Source organism: Bubalus kerabau, chromosome 1, assembly GCF_029407905.1.
Source record: "Bubalus kerabau isolate K-KA32 ecotype Philippines breed swamp buffalo chromosome 1, PCC_UOA_SB_1v2, whole genome shotgun sequence".
Classification (NCBI taxonomy): domain Eukaryota; kingdom Metazoa; phylum Chordata; class Mammalia; order Artiodactyla; family Bovidae; genus Bubalus; species Bubalus kerabau.
The window spans coordinates 164,662,839-164,681,666 of record NC_073624.1 but is presented as its reverse complement, the minus strand read 5'-3'; the positions used below and the strand labels follow the sequence as shown (position 1 = coordinate 164,681,666).

Sequence of the window (18,828 nt, the reverse complement as noted above, 5' to 3'; positions counted from 1 at the left end):
AAACCTAAATCTGATCTCACCACTCATCTGCTTAAAACGGCTGAATGGCTTCATATACACTCAGAATACAGTTCAACTTCCTTCACCATGCCTACCGACACCCCACAGGATGTGGACCCTGTGGACGTCTCCATCATCAACTCACAGCACTTCCTGTCTATCACACCCAGACATAAAGACCTGTGTCAGTTCCTACAACATGCCAATTTCTTTCTACCCACAGGTCCTGTGTTTACAAAACATAAAATTTTAAGTCAGGGGGTGGGCTGAAGCTACAGGTTATATATGTAACACCACTCTAGCAATCTTTAGTAATTGCTAAGAAATAATTTTTGCACATTGGTTTTACTTCTTTTCAGTAAGAGCAAATATTTTAATCTTATTATTTGAAGGCAAATAATAGTTATCAAAGACTAACCTTCTTTGAAAGGAAATGTAACAAATTTTGCTCTTCCTCAGAGAAATATAGTGCTAAGACTTTTGATTTAAATTTGTTAACTAAAATCCAATTTATTTCATCTAATAAAAGCTTATTGGGACTTCCCTGGCAGTCTAGTAGTGAAGATTCCAAGCTTCCACTGCAGGGTAAGCAGGTCTGATCCCTGGTTGGGAGACTAAGGTATCACATGCCACATGGCATGGTCAAAAAAAAAAAAAAAAAAAAAGCTTATTATGTAACAACTTAAGATGGGGAATAAGAATTTTGTATCATACTGTGGAGATTTAAAAAATTTAATACCAAATAGTGATTACCTGGGAGTAAGGTAGCAAATGCTATACTAATGTTACTATTAATTTAACTCATCTTAAAACTATGACAGCTTTGATTGGTACTGATCAACAAGGCATGTAATAACAGAATTAAAATAAAGATGTTTTATTAAATAATGTAATGTTTCACACAAAAAAGCAGCTTTTCCAAGAGCACTCTCGTATTCAGGCATGGAAAAATAAGGGAGCTAAACCCAAGACAAAATACAAAAGAAGCTAAGATTTCATGATAACATTCATTCTTTAAAATGGAAATTTAAAGGTTTATGCTGTTAATCATAATTCTTATCAGCAGATATCATCACTGTGAACAAAACATGAAGAAAAAATCTTTAAAGACAAACTTAAGAGAACAAAGATGTTCAGTATGTTCTATAAAACCATTTTGTCAAACAGCACTTTCTTTAGTTGAAAATACTGTCCTAATTAAACCACAGGAAAAAGCTCATGTGGAAATATCTAGCCCACTCGATCCCAAGAATCATCACAATAACTTCCTGTCTGGGAGTTCTATGCTGTAAATGCACAGTGTAGAATTACAATACTGGTCATAAATAAAACTTTCGAGTACTCAATTTTAATATTTGGCACATAGACATAATATGTATGTTTTTAAACTCTTTTAACAACAATGCTTTTTAAAAAAACCTGCTTATTCCTTATTGTAATTTAAAGGAGAGGAGTTTTAAAACCAAGTCCTGAGTATCTATTATCCTATGTGTCAGGCACTAGGTCAGCTACTTTACTTTATATTTTACCTCATTTAATCCTCCTAAAACCTGATGTTGCATATCATAATGCCTATGTTACAGATAACAGAATAGGTTCAAAGAGGCTGAGATTTTATAGAGACTTGGAAATGTTTTTGTCATAGTCAAGTTCAAAAATTACTTAGCATGTGTCTATCCTTTGCCTCTATACTTTTAAAAGCTATTGGCATACTGGGCCTAACTGTTCAAAATGGGACATGAGTTGAAAGAACAGTCCTAATAATGAGTCTTTTTTTTATATACAGAAATAAATGACTAACAAAAGAGATAAGATTGCTTAAATGAATTTACCTTGAACATGAGAAATGACGAACAGATAGGCTCCCAATAACCTGATGTAAATGTATAGCTGAGTCATTGTTCAATTTTAACGTTTCCTGTACAGTGTTACCTTTAAAAACTGGTCTTGTATGGTCACTAATTTAAAAGACTTTTATTCAATCAGATTTTCTTGTAAAAAGTCTCAATCAGGTAACAATGACTCCAACTTCCACTGCTTTCTTCCTGACTCCTGAAAGATAAAAATATTAAAAAGGAAATGAATATAACTGAATTCTAGAAGATTTCTAACAAACTAAGAGAGGAAAACAAATGCCCAAACATATCTTTAAACAATAGAGTACATTTTCAAAGATTAAAGCTATCTTTGTTAAAATAAAAAAAAAAAAAGGCACTATAATTCAAAAGCTTAAATAATTTAGTAATAGGTTGCCACTTCTCCTGACCTTAAATCAACCTTAGGTAAAAAAAGATAAGAACACTAATAATCTCAATAGTCTTTTCTGGTTGCTCTAAATAAAACACGTTTAACACCATTAAGAAAATTTCTAAATATATTAAGAATAAAGCAGGAAGAATTGAATTTAAAACACTAAACAATTAATAATCTCTCAATCTTAGTAGATGTGATAAAACACTTTGAGTCTTCTAATAACTTATTCTATAGATAGAAGAGAAAGTCTATCTAGAAAAACATTTAAATATGCAGTGTGTTTCATCATTAAAGGAAAAACAATAGACATATACCTTAAATAAAATTATTTCCATAAAATATTTCAAATCTGACTTCATTAGGAGAAAACTGAGCTTTTAATATGGATGACATGAAACATAACCTCTCCAATTAAGGTTTGACAATTATCAAATAGTTAAACAGTTAACAGAAAAAGGCTAGTGTGTATAAAAATGAATATGATTCTATTTCTCCTTCATTCTACTGGCCCAGGCAACTGATTTTATTGACTTAAACCTGAACTATTCCTAAGTGAAAATGGTTTTATTTGTAAAATAATTACCCTGGCATGAACTCTCCCATAAATAAATCAAGATTTCTATTTTAGCTAATAATTTTTCACTCTAACTAGCTCTCCAAAGGCACTTTGAGAATTGAGGAAATAAGGTTTAGAGTGAGATGTCATTTATATTTTGCATTTTATATATATGGTTTATTCTAAAATCTCTGCAATTTCTCACTTCTCTACTATGACATTTAACTGCTTTTCATCGACACAATGCTGAGAAAGTAAGATGTAAAGTCTAAAATTATTACAGAATAGCATCTATAATGATGACTTTAACAGTATTTTTAAGAAAACTCACTTCTTCAAATTATGGGATTGTGATTCTAGGGATACCTCTTCCATGATTCAGATTCAAAGGAATTTTCCAGTATATTTCCAACCCTGATCTCTCTCCTTATTCTATATGTCTATTAAATACTCAGCTAGGATTGCATTCCATCTGCCCAAATCAAACTTACTAACTTTTCTTCCCATTCCTTTAGACATGCCTTCTTCTCTTCCTCCTCCATCTGCTATCACAGAGGATGGCGGTGCCATCTCTCCAGTCACCCATGCCCAAAACCCTGGCATCATTCCTGCCTCTCTTATTAGTAGCTCTCACTCTCTCCCTATACCTTCACACATTTATTAATTTACTCACTTATTCACCAACAGTGTTTTCTGAGTATGTATTACACATTAATGCAAGGGGCTACAAATAAAAATATGACAGATTATGCTTCAAGGACCTCAGAGTCTTGCCCAGAAAAACTGACTGACGTGACTGACTCCATCTTTCCGTGTCACTGCTTCTTCATGTTTATTTACTGAATATGTGGTCTTGTCTCATTAGAAGTACAGGCAAGGCATTCTGCAGCCAGTGAGACCCTAGGCATCTGTACACGTACAGTCCCTTTCAAAGCAAAGGGATCATGTGTGATTCCTTCCACACAAACATCTGCAACTCTACCACTCTTGGCACAAGTTTAAATCTTGGATCTGCCTTAAAAAAGTAACCTCACCTCTCTGGATGAGTTACCTCATTTGTAAAACTGGAATTATATTCTGAGAATATTTATTCTGAGAACTAAATGAGGTAATACCTAACATATATTCACCTCTAAGTAGCAGAACTATTATGAATGCTTTGAATATATTAATTTACAGAACCAGTACAACCATCTTACAAGATAGGCTTGTTATTTTCAATAATAATTTTACAGATGAGGAAACTAAGGCACGTGGAGTTTAAGGAATTTATCAAAGATGACACAGTTGGTAAGAGGTAGGGCCATCATTCTAATCAACAATATCTAATGTGGGTGTCCATGTGTTAAATGCTACCCTAAGTTGCCGTCCTGGATATTTTATGTACATTACTTCATAAAGTATTTAGAAAAGCCTGCTACAGAGTAGGTGCTTAAAAAAAGTTTCTTCTCAAACATGTTTATGGCATACTTGCAAACCCTGCACAGGGAGTGGCAGGTGCCACCGTGACGATCCCAGCTGCGAGGCATTTTTATACTAAAAACTCTCCCACAACTTACATGGAGAACAGCGTTAGCTAAGAGAGGGCTGAGGGTAAAACAGCTTCAAGAGCTTCATTGTAATCTAACAAAGAGAGCTCCTAATCTTTAAAAGAAAAATGTTAGGTTTTAGCTGACTACAAGCTCAAAAAGCATCAGTGCTTAAGACCAACCGCTAAGAAAAGATAATCTAATCAAGCGCTGATAGAGGAACGCTGCCACAGTAAAAGGAGTAACCATCTCACTTTATTCCACCTGGTCAGGACTCTTAAATACTTTAGAAAATGACAAGAATGCAAAGGACAGAGAAATGACTACACTTGAGATACAATGGAAAGGACCAGCGACCTTTGCTCACAGAATATCAAAGGAATAAAGTATGAATGCACCTCTGTCAAGGACATGACAGGAATGATGGAAACAAGACTAGACCAATTAAATGATTCATCAGATTCCTTCCAACTCTTAAGTCCTGAGTGAACAGCGTTCTTGCCAATGAATATTAATTTACTTCCCAAACGTTTATTAAGAGCCTGTTATATACACGATCCTGTATATAACAGTAATATAGTGACAGAGCAAAACAGATGGAAACTTCATGGAGCTCACAATCAATAAGACAATTAAAACATCAAACAAGACAATACAAATGACACATAATCACAATTTGAGGAAAGTGCAAAGAAAGAAAAGTGCCAGGTCCTAGAGGATAGACAGGTCAAGGGAAGCAATGTTGAAAAGTGACATTTCAGGTGTGATCTGATGAATAAAAGAATTATTTACTCAGGTAAAGCAACAAGGCTGGGGAGAGGGGATTGGAGGCAGCAGAACAGCCTGCACAAAGATTATTGAGGCCAAGAAGAACAATGATTCTGAAATGTTGGGAAAGAGGGGTAATATGGTCAACGCTGAGGCTGAAGAGGCAGAAAAGTCAAGGACCAGGTCAGGCAAGACCATGTGAGAATCTGGGATTGAAACGTAAGTGGGATGGGAACGTAGTTATCTGGTTTCCATGCAATGGACTGGAGAGAACAAGAGGAGAATCAAAGAGGCCACTAAGAAGATACTGTAGCAGTTTAGGAGAGGGACAATGGTGGTTAGGGTTATGGCAGGAGTGCTACCGTGGACGGATTCAAGACACACTTCACAACAGACTCAGGAGGCCTTGGTAATGGATTAGACATGGGGGTAAGGGAGAGTGAGGAGTCAAAAAAAAAAAAAACACCCCACGTTTCTGGCACGAGCAATTACTGAAATGGGGGCAAACGGACTTTGAAAGGAGTGGGAAGGAGGGATCAATGGTTCACTGTAGACATTTGAAACTACTCAAAGGGAATGTCTAATGGGCATCTGGTTCTGAAACCTAAAGGAAACTTCTGAGACGGAAGATATAAATCTGTTGTGTCAACAACATAGAGATATTTAAAGCTATGGTCCTGTATGAGACAGCCTTCTAAGAATGGGAAGAGAAAACAGTGCCAGAACACCAATGTTCATTCAAAAACTGTATTAATAAAAGCATTAACATCACATATATTTATTTGGCATTCACCAATAAAATAAATTCATGATCCAGGCTCTGTCATGTACAGTATTAATGTAGTGTGTATTACCACAGCTGGGATATAAACTACTATTCATAAGTGTTATTTTTCAGTTAAAAAAACCCCACCAATCTACCAAAAGATAACCATGGTGATCCACAAACGCTCTGACACTGTCTTCAAAAGATGAAGCCTAATTCCCTCTCTTGAATTCCCAGTGGGCTTAAAGACTCATTTCTAGCAAACTAAAATACAATGGAAACAACAGATTTTGTCTTCTGAAACTAGATCATAAAAGGCATTTCAGATTCCTCCCTACTCACTCTTGGAATACTCTGAGGGAAGAAGCTAGCTGCCATATAGTAAGGACACCCACACAGCCTTATGGAGAGGTCCCTGTGGCAAAGAACTGGGGCCTCAATGGCACCCCACTCCAGTCCTCTTGCCTGGAAAATCCCATGAACGGAGGAGCCTGGTGGGCTGCAGTCCATGGGGTCGCGAAGAGTCAGACTCACTTTCACTTTTCACTTTCATGCATTGGAGAAGGAAATGGCAACCCACTCCAGTGTTCTTGCCTGGAGAATCCCAGGGACGGGGGAGCCTGGTGGGCTGCCGTCTATGGGGTCGCACAGGGTCGGACACGACTGAAGCGACTTAGCACGCAAGCAAGCAAGCCAACAACTATGTGAGTGAGCCACCTTAGCGGTGGATCGGTCAGTGCCAGGGAAGCTTTCCAGTAACTGCAGCTTCACAGATATCTTAACTACAATTTATGAGACCTTAAACTAGAGCCATCCAAGTAAGCCTTTGGTAGACTCCTAATGGTGAGAAAATGTATGAAATGATGATAAATGTTGGATGTTTTAAGCTACTAAGATTTTTGGTAATTTGCTGGGCAGCAGTAGATAACATCCATTGCTATAATACAGTCATTCTGAGAAATTTGTTGAAATAATAAAAGCCTGATCACTGTAAGTTATTGCACAGTCAACCAAAAGGCACACGTCTGAAAAGCGTAGTTGAGTCAGAGTATAACAATAAAAGCATAACATAAATAGGGAGTTCCCTCACAGGCCAGCGGTCAGGGCTCTGTGCTTTACCTGCCAAGGGCCTGGGCTGGGTCCCGGTCAGGGAACTAAGATCCCACAAGCCTCATGGTGCAACCAAAAAAAAAAAAAAAGGTATAACATAAACAGTCACAACGCCCAAAGAACCAACTGGATAATATTCTAACATCTTTCTTTCAAAGGAGTAATCAAAAATATGTTCTTTATATTTAAATGACCTCAGCAAGTAAGGTTTATTTTTTGTGGGGGAAAAAACTGTCCCTAGTTCCACACTATACACTGTTACATCTGCCTTTTTAAACTATGGAGTCCATAAAGATAACATTAGTTTTGTGTTCTACATAAAGCCACTTAATTCACATAATATCCTGGCAAACTGAAGAAAGTAAATTCTGATGTCTGTCTATTGGTTTCAAAAATCAGCTCCACTATTTATTTGCTATGTAATTTTGGGGGAAGTTATTCAAGCTATCTAGGTCTCAGTTTCCTCAGGCACAAAATGGGAACAGTATTACTAACCCAAATGAGTTAGCGCCTTGGATCTAAGGATTAAGCATTCAGTAAATACATGTCAGTTGTTACCGTTGTAATTAATAATAAAAATACCGATGACTTTCCCTTTATTTGTCCCAGCATATTTGACTCGTTGGAAAAGACTCTGATGCTGGGAGGGATTGGGGGCAGGAGGAGAAGGGGACGACAGAGGATGAGATGGCTGGATGGCATCACTGACTCGATGGACGTGAGTCTCCGTGAACTCCGGGAGTTGGTGATGGACAGGGAGGCCTGGCGTGCTGCGATTCATGGGGTCGCAAGGAGTCAGACACGACTGAGCGACTGATCTGATCTGATCAACTTTTTCTATAATCATAACAAAAATAGTAAACTTATTTTGCAACCATTCCTGAAACTTAGTATTTTATAATCCTAATACCTGAAAATAAAAGTATTCTTAAATTCCTAGAATAGTTCATTGGAATTTTTATATTAAAATTAAACATATCTGATCATACAATGTTAAGAATATAAGGAAATGACATTTGAAATGCCACATGATCAAAATTTTTAAATGATGCTGGTGTTTAAAAGCTATTATTAGTTAGCCCAAATAGGAATCTAAATAGATTTACTTTCCTTTCCTGTATACATAGATTGGTGGCTTCTTCTTCAGGAAAATAAGACTATGACAACATTACTCAATAAAATATAAATTATTCTTAAATTAAAAAAAATTAAAGCTTCGCAAATAGCAAGAAAGCTAAACCAATAGTTCTATCAGGATTAAAAAAAAAAAAAAAAAAAACAAAAAAAACAGGAAAAGGCCAAAGTCAGCTGAAAAAACAGACTAAAGTCATTCTTTCCGCTTCCCGTTAAGCCCTCCACCCTTAATTTTTACTTTCTAGTAGTGAGGTTTGGGAATTTTCAACAAGCTGGCCAACTGCCAACTCCATAAAGTAGTAAGGAGAAAACTCTCCCTTCCAGGGGTCCCTCCCCCTGGGCAGCTCCAGGCGCCTGGTCTGACAAGCTTTCTGAGAAGGACTAGACTCACTGCAGACTTTCTGGCTCCACAGCCATTGTTTGCATGGCTGCTTTGCTCCTGATCCAGAGCTTGGATTAGCATAAGAATATTGTCTTTTCCCTTAACAAGCAACTCATCCATCTTTTCACGTTTCCAACTTCCACCCCATCAATCCCTAAACTAATAAATACATATACAAATGGAGCAACACTACTCAGGTTATTTTTATATTAGTGTAAAAAACAGTTACTCATATTTAAACACAAAACCTTAACAAAATAACATGCATAAATAAAGTTATGTGAGTTATCTGTGGTAATACACAGGCATCTCATCAAAAAGCCTGCCTTAGAGTCCATGCTGTGAAAACTTGTGATGGGTAAGACATTTATAATGAGGTCTTTTGGGAAGTCTGAAAAAGAAGCAAAGAGAACCAACCATAGAGCTAACTTCTGACCTACAGTAGGATTAGGAGAGTCCCACTTTATAAACACATTTCTAATTGTTGTGTCTCCATCCACCCTGAGGTCACCAATTTTATCAACACCTCTGAAACTACCTTCTCACTAGACCTTCCCTTTTCCCAATGTTCAATTATTTATTCAAAGTAAATTTAACATATTTAAACCTTTGTTTTTCTGCTCAATTACCCTCTCTTCATTCAAAATCTTTTACTTTCTTTCTGTGCCAAGAAACTGTTCTCCCCAACACAAGTAAAATTCTTCCTGGAACAGAGATGCAAGACAAACTAGTGTGGCATTATCATAGTTGATGTGCTTAGAGGATGTGTATCCCTCACTAACCTCAGACATGCAGACGACACCCTTATGGCAGAAAGTGAAGAGGAACTAAAGAGCCTCTTGATGAGAGTGAAAGAGGAGAGTGAAAAAGTTAGCTTAAAGCTCAACATTCAGAAAACAAAGATCATGGCATCTGGTCCCATCACTTCATGGGAAATAGATGGGGAAACAGTGGAAACAGTGTCAGACTTTATTTTTTGGGGCTCCAAAATCACTGCAGATGGTGACTGCAGCCATGACATTGAAAGACGCTTACTCCTTGGAAGGAAAGTTATGACCAACCTAGATAGCATATTCAAAAGCAGAGACATTACTTTGCCAACAAAGGTTCGTCTAGTCAAGGCTATGGTTTTTCCTGTAGTCATGTATGGATGTGAGAGTTGGACTGTGAAGAAAGCTGAGTGCTGAAGAATTGATGCTTTTGACCTGTGGTGTTGGAGAAGACTCTTGAGAGTCCCTTGGACTGCAAGGAGATCCAACCAGTCCATTTTGAAGGAGATTGGCCCTGGGATTTCTTTGGAAGGAATGATGCTAAAGCTGAAACTCCAGTACTTTGGCCACCTCATGCAAAGAGTTGACTCATTGGAAAAGACTGACGCTGGGACGGATTAGGGGCAGGAGGAGAAGGGGACAGAGGATTAGATGGCTGGATGGCATCACTGACTCAATGGACGTGAGTCTGAGTAAACTCCAGGAGTTGGTGATGGACAGGGAGGCCTGGCATGCTGCGATTCATGGGGTTGCAAAGTGTCGGACACGACTGAGTGACTGAACTGAACTGAACTGAGGGGCCTCAATATTAGATATACAAATAAATGCTTCTTGGTTTATGAAGTATTTTAAAAAACAGGAGACAATCTATTTTTAAAACACCATTTCTTCAAAGTTTGTTTGTTTAATCATATTAAACAAAAAAACCTCACAAGTAATTAGAACTAGTTTATGCTGTCTACCCATTGGTACATCAGTGGTCAGAAGAGATTCTTGATGCCAGCAGTTAACTGAAGGGGTCTGGGTGTTATTCTTCTGTGTCTCCTCTAGAACAAGCACAAATGACAAAGAAATAAACAGCAACAAAACAGGTAGAGTGGTTGCAGAAATGCCTCAGAGGGATCCGAATCTGGTCACCCCAACAGGACTTTCCCAGTGGCTCAGTGGTGAAGAATCCGCCTGCAATGCAGAAGCCACAGGTTCAATCCCTGGGTTGGAAAGATCCCCTGAAGCAGGGTATGGGCAACTCACTCTAGTACTGATGCCTGGAAAATTCCATGGACAGAGGAGCCTGGCAGGCTATGGTCCATATGGTGGCAAAGAGTCGGACCAGACGGAAGTGACAGCATGCACGCACGCAGCTATATTATGGGCAACGGTACACAACACTGCGTTAGTTTCTGCACAGTATTTTTACAGAGATAAAATCAGTGTTACGTGGTTAGTGACTGGTTCAAGGTAGAGCATAAGATAGATCTAAGTCTTTCATGTCAATTAAATGAGAGAAACTCATATATAGTATTTAGTGGCAACTTTATATCGTTAGCATATCACCATTTTTATAATGTGCGAGTTTTACATACATTACACCATTTGGGCTTCCCTGGTGGCTCAGATGGTAAAGGGTCTGCCTACAATGCGGGAGACCCAGGTTCAATCCCTGGGTCAAGAAAATTTCCTGGAGAAGGAAACAGCAACCCATTCTAGTATTCTTGCCCGGAAAATCCTATGGATGGAGGAGCCTGGTAGGTTACAGTCCATGGGGTCTCAAAGACTCAGACACGACTGAGCGACTTCACTTTCACACCATATATAGATGACCCTTGTAGTAAGTAAAATTATTCCTACTTTTAAAGAGAAGACAAGTTCAAGAAGCTAAAGTGACTTGCTGAATTCTACACAGTTAGTAACCTGAAGGAAAAACTACAAACTCAGGTCTTTTATTCCCAAGGGCAGTGTTTTATCCAGTAAGCACACAAGTGAGTACATCAAGCCCGGTGGCTCAGTCGGCAAAGAATCCACCTGCAATTCAGGAGACCTGCAGTTCAATCCCTGGGTCAGGAAGATCCCCTGGAGGAGGGCATGGCAACCCACTCCAGGATTCTTGCCTGGAGAATCCCCATGGACAAAGGAGCCTGGAGCCTGGCGGGCTACAGGCCACAGGGTTGCAAAGAGTGGGCCACGACTGAGCGACTGAGCACAAGTACATCCAAAGGGAAACAGGGAGCGATTTTCTACTGAGCCATGTAAGATCGACACACGTAAGATTTTATTTCATCATCACAGAAGAGAGTGACGCTCAGCAAAATTAAGACACTTGCTCAAGTTCACAAAACCAGTAAGTGGCAAGTCTGCTGCTGAGAAGGCCCAAATTCCACTCAGTCAACAGTGATAGATACTGAGGGGGAAAAAAAAAAAACTACACTGCGCTCCTTACACTGTTGCTTTTCAGCAACAACAAAATAACACCCCCCCTCCCCCGCCCTCCAAAAAAATAAACGACCAAACAACCTAACCACTGCTATGCTGACCTGGGACAAGTTTTTTACCTGACAACAAGTCTTTTACCAGCTGGCTCCAACGGGAACTAGAGAAGGCTGGAGGAAGGAAGAAGGAACTTCCATCTTCATGATTTTGTTTGTTGTTCCAGTCAGTTACCTGAACGATACCCTCTGCCGTGGTTGCAGCAGCAGATTCAGTTTTCAGCTTCCTTCTGTATCCCCAGAACCAGCCTTGTGGGCCCTGCTCAGATCCAGATGAGCCCACACACCAGGGTCCGAGAGCCGGTGCTTCAAGACCCCAGAGCAGGTCCTTGGGGCCAGCGCAGCTGGGCTCTGAGCTCCCTTCATGGAGGACTGGCTCAGGACTCCACGAGGGCAGTTTTTCTCCAAGCTTTTAGGTTCTGAAACCTCAACCTTTAGGGGTGTATTTGTTTCCCAAAATTAGTATTTCTGTTTTAATTCCAATGTTCCTTTGGCTTTTCAATCCTCCAGTACCTGTGTAGTTAATTCCTTACACCAAATTCTCTCTGTTAAAATAACCAGTGTGGTTTCAACCTTCTTGACTGGGCCCTGATTGATACAACTATTTTCAGAAAACAGAGCTCAGAGAGCAAGTGACTGACTATATCCACACATACCACATAGATATTTTTATATACTTCATTTCATCAAAGATGTCTAACATTTCTTAAGTGCTTATAAAGTGAGCTTTAACAGATATTCAGAGAGTATTCTAAGATATTCTGACTTTAGGAATAAGTTCTTCTAGACTCAGTGCATTTCATTTTTCTGACCATAAATAATTTTAACCTATTAAAGTTAGAAATTTATTCAAGACTGGTTGGTCCTTCTATTCTAACCCATGTGACCCAAGTCAAAATGCTTGAATTTGGCAATCAAAACAGATTTCTCTTCTCCTTAGCAACATTACATTTAATTTAAAAACTTTTGTAATTAACTTAGTAAAACCCTGTGGCCAAAAAAGTTTAACTCAAATGCTAAATCAATTTTTAAGGAGAATATATCTAATCTCTAGAGCTAGGGAGAAAAAAAATGAAAGCAGAACTTCAAGAATAACAAAGAGCAAACCCATATCTCACTCAGGAAACCAAATCAAAGTATATCTGTTTTTATGCTCTCCATATGAAACACTTTCCCAGAAAGTCACAAGTTTTTTCAATTTTGTACCTCCCTACGAAAACCTGGAAATACACAGGTGACTTTTGGTTGGACCAGTAACTGGGGCATGACAGGACACACAGTAACCAGAGGCCAAAGCAGAGCTCTCCTTGTTGAGAAACAAACACCTATTCTACTAAAACGGCCGATCAGATTTCTTTTTTCTTGGGTGGGGGGTTGGGGGGGAGCACTGCAAGGCTTGCAGGACTTTAGTTCCCTGACCAGGGACTGAACCTGCCCTAGGCAGGTGAGAAGTGCAGAATTCCAACTACTGGACTGCCAGGGAATTTCCCAGATTCCATCATTATCTGAAGGCTCCTCTGAGGTTCTAGATGTTCAAAAAGCAATAGTTTTAAGCCTCTTACAAGCAAAATTATCTTAAACTAAGGTCTGAATGCAACTTTATTTTTGCTTTACTTTTTTTTCTTCTCATTCGACCACTTTACCAAAACAATCATATTCTTGCTGTGCTAACCAGAGAGACTGTACAATGCAAAAGGAATTTAAAAATCAAGCGTTTTCCTCCACTTTTTTCTCTACCTACAGCTTTCAAAAATGCCGTGTATACAGGGTTTCCCTGAAGCTCCAGGAGTAGAGGCCCCATCCTAGGCCAAGTCAATTAGCATTTTCTAATTTCTATGCCACAATGAAAAGTTCAGTGGTAAACTGTTCTTACATGGTGTCTAAGGGGGCCTGTAGAGACAAAGTCTTTCTTTCAGATTGAATATGAATAAGAAAACTGCAACTTCTGGCAGTATGTCGGGACCTGAAGGGAAACCAGACGTAGAGCCAGGAGACTGAAAGCAGCCAGGTCCTCGGAGCTACCAATGAGCTGCCTAAGCAGCTCTGCCTGATGTCTGAATTACTCAGGGACTTCTCAGTTAACAGCCAATAAATTCTCTCTATTTTTTAGGTCAGAGAGAGTCAGTTTTTCTGTTATAACAGAAGATTAAAGGAGAAAGTATACTTGAATATTCTGAGTTAGGTCAGTATAAAAGTAGTATTTTAAGCCAAATATCTCAGAAAAGATACTGGATAACACATATGCCAAAAAAAGAGAGACTGGTACAAGGTAGAATTACTTTCAAGAGATAGCTCAAACAGCATACAAATTTACTTAATATAATTAGCAGCTGTATAATTTATTGCTCTGGTCTTTCTCCTTTTATCCCCCAAGTCTGCTAGACCCTCAGTCTTTCCCAACACAACAGCTTCTCTACTTCTAGTTTCCCAGACCTAAAACCTTGGAGTCATTCTTAACAACTCCCTTCTTCCTTCTCATACTCCACAATCCATGAGGTCAACAAATCCCATTGGTTCTTCCTTCAAAATATATCAAGAATCTATGCACTCCTCATGATATCCACTGTTATCTCTCTGGTCCATGCCGCTAACACCTTTTGCCTAGATTACTGAAAAAGCCTCCTAGAACTGGACTCCCTGCTTCAACCCATATCCATGCACAGTATATTCTCAACACAGCAGCCAAAGTGGTGATAGAAAGCATATTAGATCACATCACTCTCCTTTTCATACCTCCCAATGGTTTCCCAACTTACTCAAGAGTAAAAGCTGATGTCTACAACGGCCAGTAAGACTCCAACTCCTCTACTTCAGCAGCAAGGGCCTCCTGGTTCTTCAAACACGTCCTGCTTTGCACTAGCAAGGTCCTCTCCCTGTTACATCCTCCCCAAGACATCTACCTGTATGACTTGCTACCTGACCTCTTCTAAGTGCTTACTCAATATCCCTTTCTTATTTAGTGTTCCTGCTCATCCTATTTAAAACTGTAATACCATCTGCATCCCTGGCATTCCCATATTCCATCCCTGATATTTTTCTCTTTAGCACTTGTCACCCTGTAATTTAATATATAATTTATTATTTGTTTCATTGCCTGCCACCTGCTCCAGAATGTACACTCTGTAAGGGCAGGGGTATAATTCTACTTTTTCACTCTGTATTTCTAGCAACTAGAACAGTGCTTGGCACATAGTTGGTACTAAATAAATATTTGCTGAGGGAATGACTGAGTACAACAGAAGGAATTAAAACGTTATGCCAATTCCTTTTACTTTCATATACAAATGAGACTTTCCCATAAGGGCTTCGCTGTGGATAAACTATTCCATTTCCTTATCTCAACACAACTGAAATGATACAAAAACCACACCACTTCCTTTGGTTCACTTTGAGTCCTGACTTGTGTCAAGATCCAGTAAAAAAAAAACAAACACAATTTTTTCCCACTGTTTTCGGTGGATATACTCAAGTTTAAGATACAAATTAAAAGGTCTTAAGAAAGACGTGTTTAAGTAAACACTGTTTTCCAAGATCTAAAATACTGCTTAAGGCAAACAATGGCTTGGGTTATAATCTGACAATACCCCATAGTTTTAGCAAGTTAAATAATTGCGGAAATAACCACAGACAAAAAGAAAATACAGTCCTTTTTTGGGAACAAACAATGTGGTCTGATGAAGGGAACTTCAAAGCATCATCTACACTCAACTGCAGAGACACGATCTGCACTTACAGCAGACAGAGGAAGAGTTCAAAGGTAATATTTATATTAAATTGAAACTCACCAAAGGCCTCGAATAAGACTAGAAGGTGTTAAAATCAGGTTGCTAACAATTCTTCCCTGAGAAGCATGAACCACAAACTACAGGAAACGAAACCTTGCAAACCTATAGGTCTAAGAAACAACACTCAAGATTACAAATTTGGGCGTATTATTGCCAAACGCTTGGAAATCTAGGAAGTTTTCCGCCTTTTAGATGAAACATCTCCCTTTACACTGTCAGAACATTTTTTAGGTTAAAATGTGCTAGTTTAGAATGTTTTTACAAAGGAGTTCTGGGGCAGACTTGACATTAATGTGCCCTTTTTTCCCTTCTAGTATCTTTCTTTCAGCTCTAAGGTATCTAGTTTAACTACTTATCAACTTACGCTTTTATTAAAGAAAGGATTGTAAGGAACATAGTCTTTAAGAGTCAGGAGACCTAGGATTCAGTTGCAAATTCTGTCTAATTGGTTAGTTGATCTTGGACAACTCACTTCCCTCTCTAGACCTTAGTTTCCTCATCTGAAATAAAATAACCATTTTATTTTATTAAATTCATTTATTAAAATACCTAATACCATGACGATTTCTATCTCTCATATCCTATGAGTCTATGAACTACACTCACTGAATATCGTGCCTTAAAGACATCACCTAAGAATTATCTAGGTGCTGAGTCAAGCGGGGCAAGCATCACTGAGGCTGCACGCCTTCTCTGGAACTGAGGGAGGGAACCGCTATTCTGACTGTGGCATCTAACAGAGCTGACTTTATATACCTTTATACTTTACGTGCTATATGTCCCAAGCAATACTGTTTTACATACTGTTCAATTTGCTATAGATGTATAAAAATTGTATCATCCCATTACTATGTGTGTATTTTAATATTTTGCTTATTTTTCACTCAACATCGTGGTTCCCATCACAGCCACACACAGTTCTTTTTAATTCACTTTCACTGTTGCACAGTGTTCCACTTTATGAATATTTTATAGCTGTACTTAACCTTTCTCACGCTGATGGACATTTAGGCTGTCCCCATGTTTTGATATAATAAACGCTGCAATAAATAAACCGGAATAGATGCTTTTGTTATTGTTGTTTGGGTAAATAATTCTGAAGGACAGATTTCTTGAAGTGGGATTCTGGGTCTAATGGTAGTTAGGTAGGTATTTTGGTAGTCCCCTCTGGGATTTTGAACTTTTCCATTTTGTACTTTCAAATGGCATTTAAGAACAATTTTAAAATAGTGCTGAAGGATGGAGAATAAACTTAACACATGGAAAAATACACCACATGATACACAGAAAACCTCAAGATCATGTATGTATATCAATTCTTCCTAAATTAATCATAAATTTAATCATATTCTTTCTCACATTACAGTCCCCTTTTATTCTTTATTTGCTAGGAGTTTTCATCATAAATGGGGCTGAATTTAATCAGGAGTTTTTTCTCCACCCAATGATATTATCACAGTGGCTTTCTCCTTCAATGTGCTAATGCATAAATTAATTAGCAACAATCCATATTAAGAGCTCTCTTAAAGAGTAACCCATCTATGGTAGTTCTGGGATTCACAACTTCATTCATATTCCTCTTTTCAAGAGATGGAATCTAATTACTTCTAAAGTGGACTGGACTGAGTGACTCCCTACTAACAAACAGAATAAAGTCAAAGTGACAAAGCATGACTTCTGAGACTAAGTCTTGAAAGGCAATGCAGCTCTCTCCTTGCTCTCCTTCTTGGACCATTTATTCTGGGGAAAGGCAGATGCCATTGTGCAAAGATATTCAAACAATCTGTAGAGAGGCTCATGCAGTGAGGAACAGAGGCTCCTGCCTACTGCCAAGAGAATGTGCCATCTTTGAAGTGGATTCTCCTCCAGTCAAGCTTTCAGATGAAAGTAGCCCCTGCTGACAAAACTACAGTTTCACAAAATATCCTGAACCAAAACCACCCAGTAACTTGCTCCTGAATTCCTGTAAGTTAATTTAAGCTTTCATTACCTGAAGTCTCTAGGTTTTAGGATGAATTGTTATGCAGCAATGATAATTAACACACTAACATTCTTGGATTTCTGGGACAAACTCTGTTTTGTCATTATTAAATAATAATTGTCTGGTCTATGTGCCTGGTTCCTGGGCAACAGGACTGTCTTGGTTATTTACAAGCCTCATGGATCACACTTGAGTTTATGCTAATGAATGACTCAGGATGGGGGCTGGTCACCAAAATGACCAGTGATACGATTAGAGGGTTGGGGCTTTGAGACAGTCCAATCTTCAGGGAGTTTGGATAGGGCTAAAGATTGAGTTCAATCATGTGGCCAATTGTTCAATCATGGCTATCTAATGAAACTTCGATAAGAACAGCACACCATGGCTCAGATAACCTTCCTGGCTAGTGACCTATTGACACACAGCCAGGACGACATACCCTGATTCCAGGGGAAATGGGCGTGTGAGCGCCACATCTGGAACCCTCCCCAACCTCACTTTGTGTGTCTCTTTCATTTGGCTGGTCCCAATTTGTATCTTTATAATATTAAGTTCTGTGAGTCATATAAATGAACTGTCAAATTGCAGGGGCAGGGGTGGCGGTGGGAGGGTGGTCATGGGAATCCTCCTGGATTTGCAGCCAGTTAGTCAGAAGTATGAGTAGCCTGGGGACACCCAAACTTGTGACTGGCATCTCAAGTGAGCACAGTTTTGTTGGGGACTGTGCCCTTAAATCTGTAGATTCCAACACGTAACAGCAGGTAAGCAGTATCAGAATTGTATTGCAGTATTTTAGACATGATCATGTTTCAATAACACCACTGGATTTGTTTTGCTAACATTTTGTTAGGTTTTATATCCATGTTCCTAAGAAAGACTGACCTATAATTATTTTCTCATATTATCCATGCCTACTTTTAGTATCAAGGTTATACTACTCACATAGAATAAGCTGAGGAACCTTACTTTGCTATTCTCTTAAATAGTCTGTGTAAATCTGGACATATCAACTACATGAATAGTTTGACAGAACTCACCTTTAAAATTATCTGAGCCATGGGCTTATCAGTGAGTGTATGGCAGGAGGCAGATCTTTCACTACAAATTAAAATTCTCTAATAATAAAAGAAATATCTAGGTTTCTTGTTTAGCCACAATCAATTTTATTAAGTAACATTTTTTAAACTGCTGTTTTATTTAAATTGTAAAATGAAAAAAAGAAAAAATATTGTAAAATGTTTAGGCCTAAAGCTATTCAAGGTATCTCTTATTTTTAAAAAATCTCTTTTATATCTGAAGGTAGGTCCTCCT

General features: G+C 38.5%; 1 protein-coding gene across 4 annotated transcripts in view; it reads right to left on the bottom strand.

The window, feature by feature from the left end:
* The window catches only part of BMPR1A (bone morphogenetic protein receptor type 1A), a 144,818-nt gene that overhangs the window by 30,157 nt on the left and 95,833 nt on the right, over positions 1 to 18,828 (bottom strand). For all 4 annotated transcript variants that reach the window (XM_055538080.1, XM_055538091.1, XM_055538073.1 and 1 more), the window contains exon 3: positions 1,833 to 2,052. In XM_055538080.1, coding sequence (XP_055394055.1) covers positions 1,833 to 1,899 — 67 coding nt within the window. In that variant the 5' untranslated portion in view covers positions 1,900 to 2,052. The remainder of the gene's footprint in view (positions 1 to 1,832; positions 2,053 to 18,828) is intronic.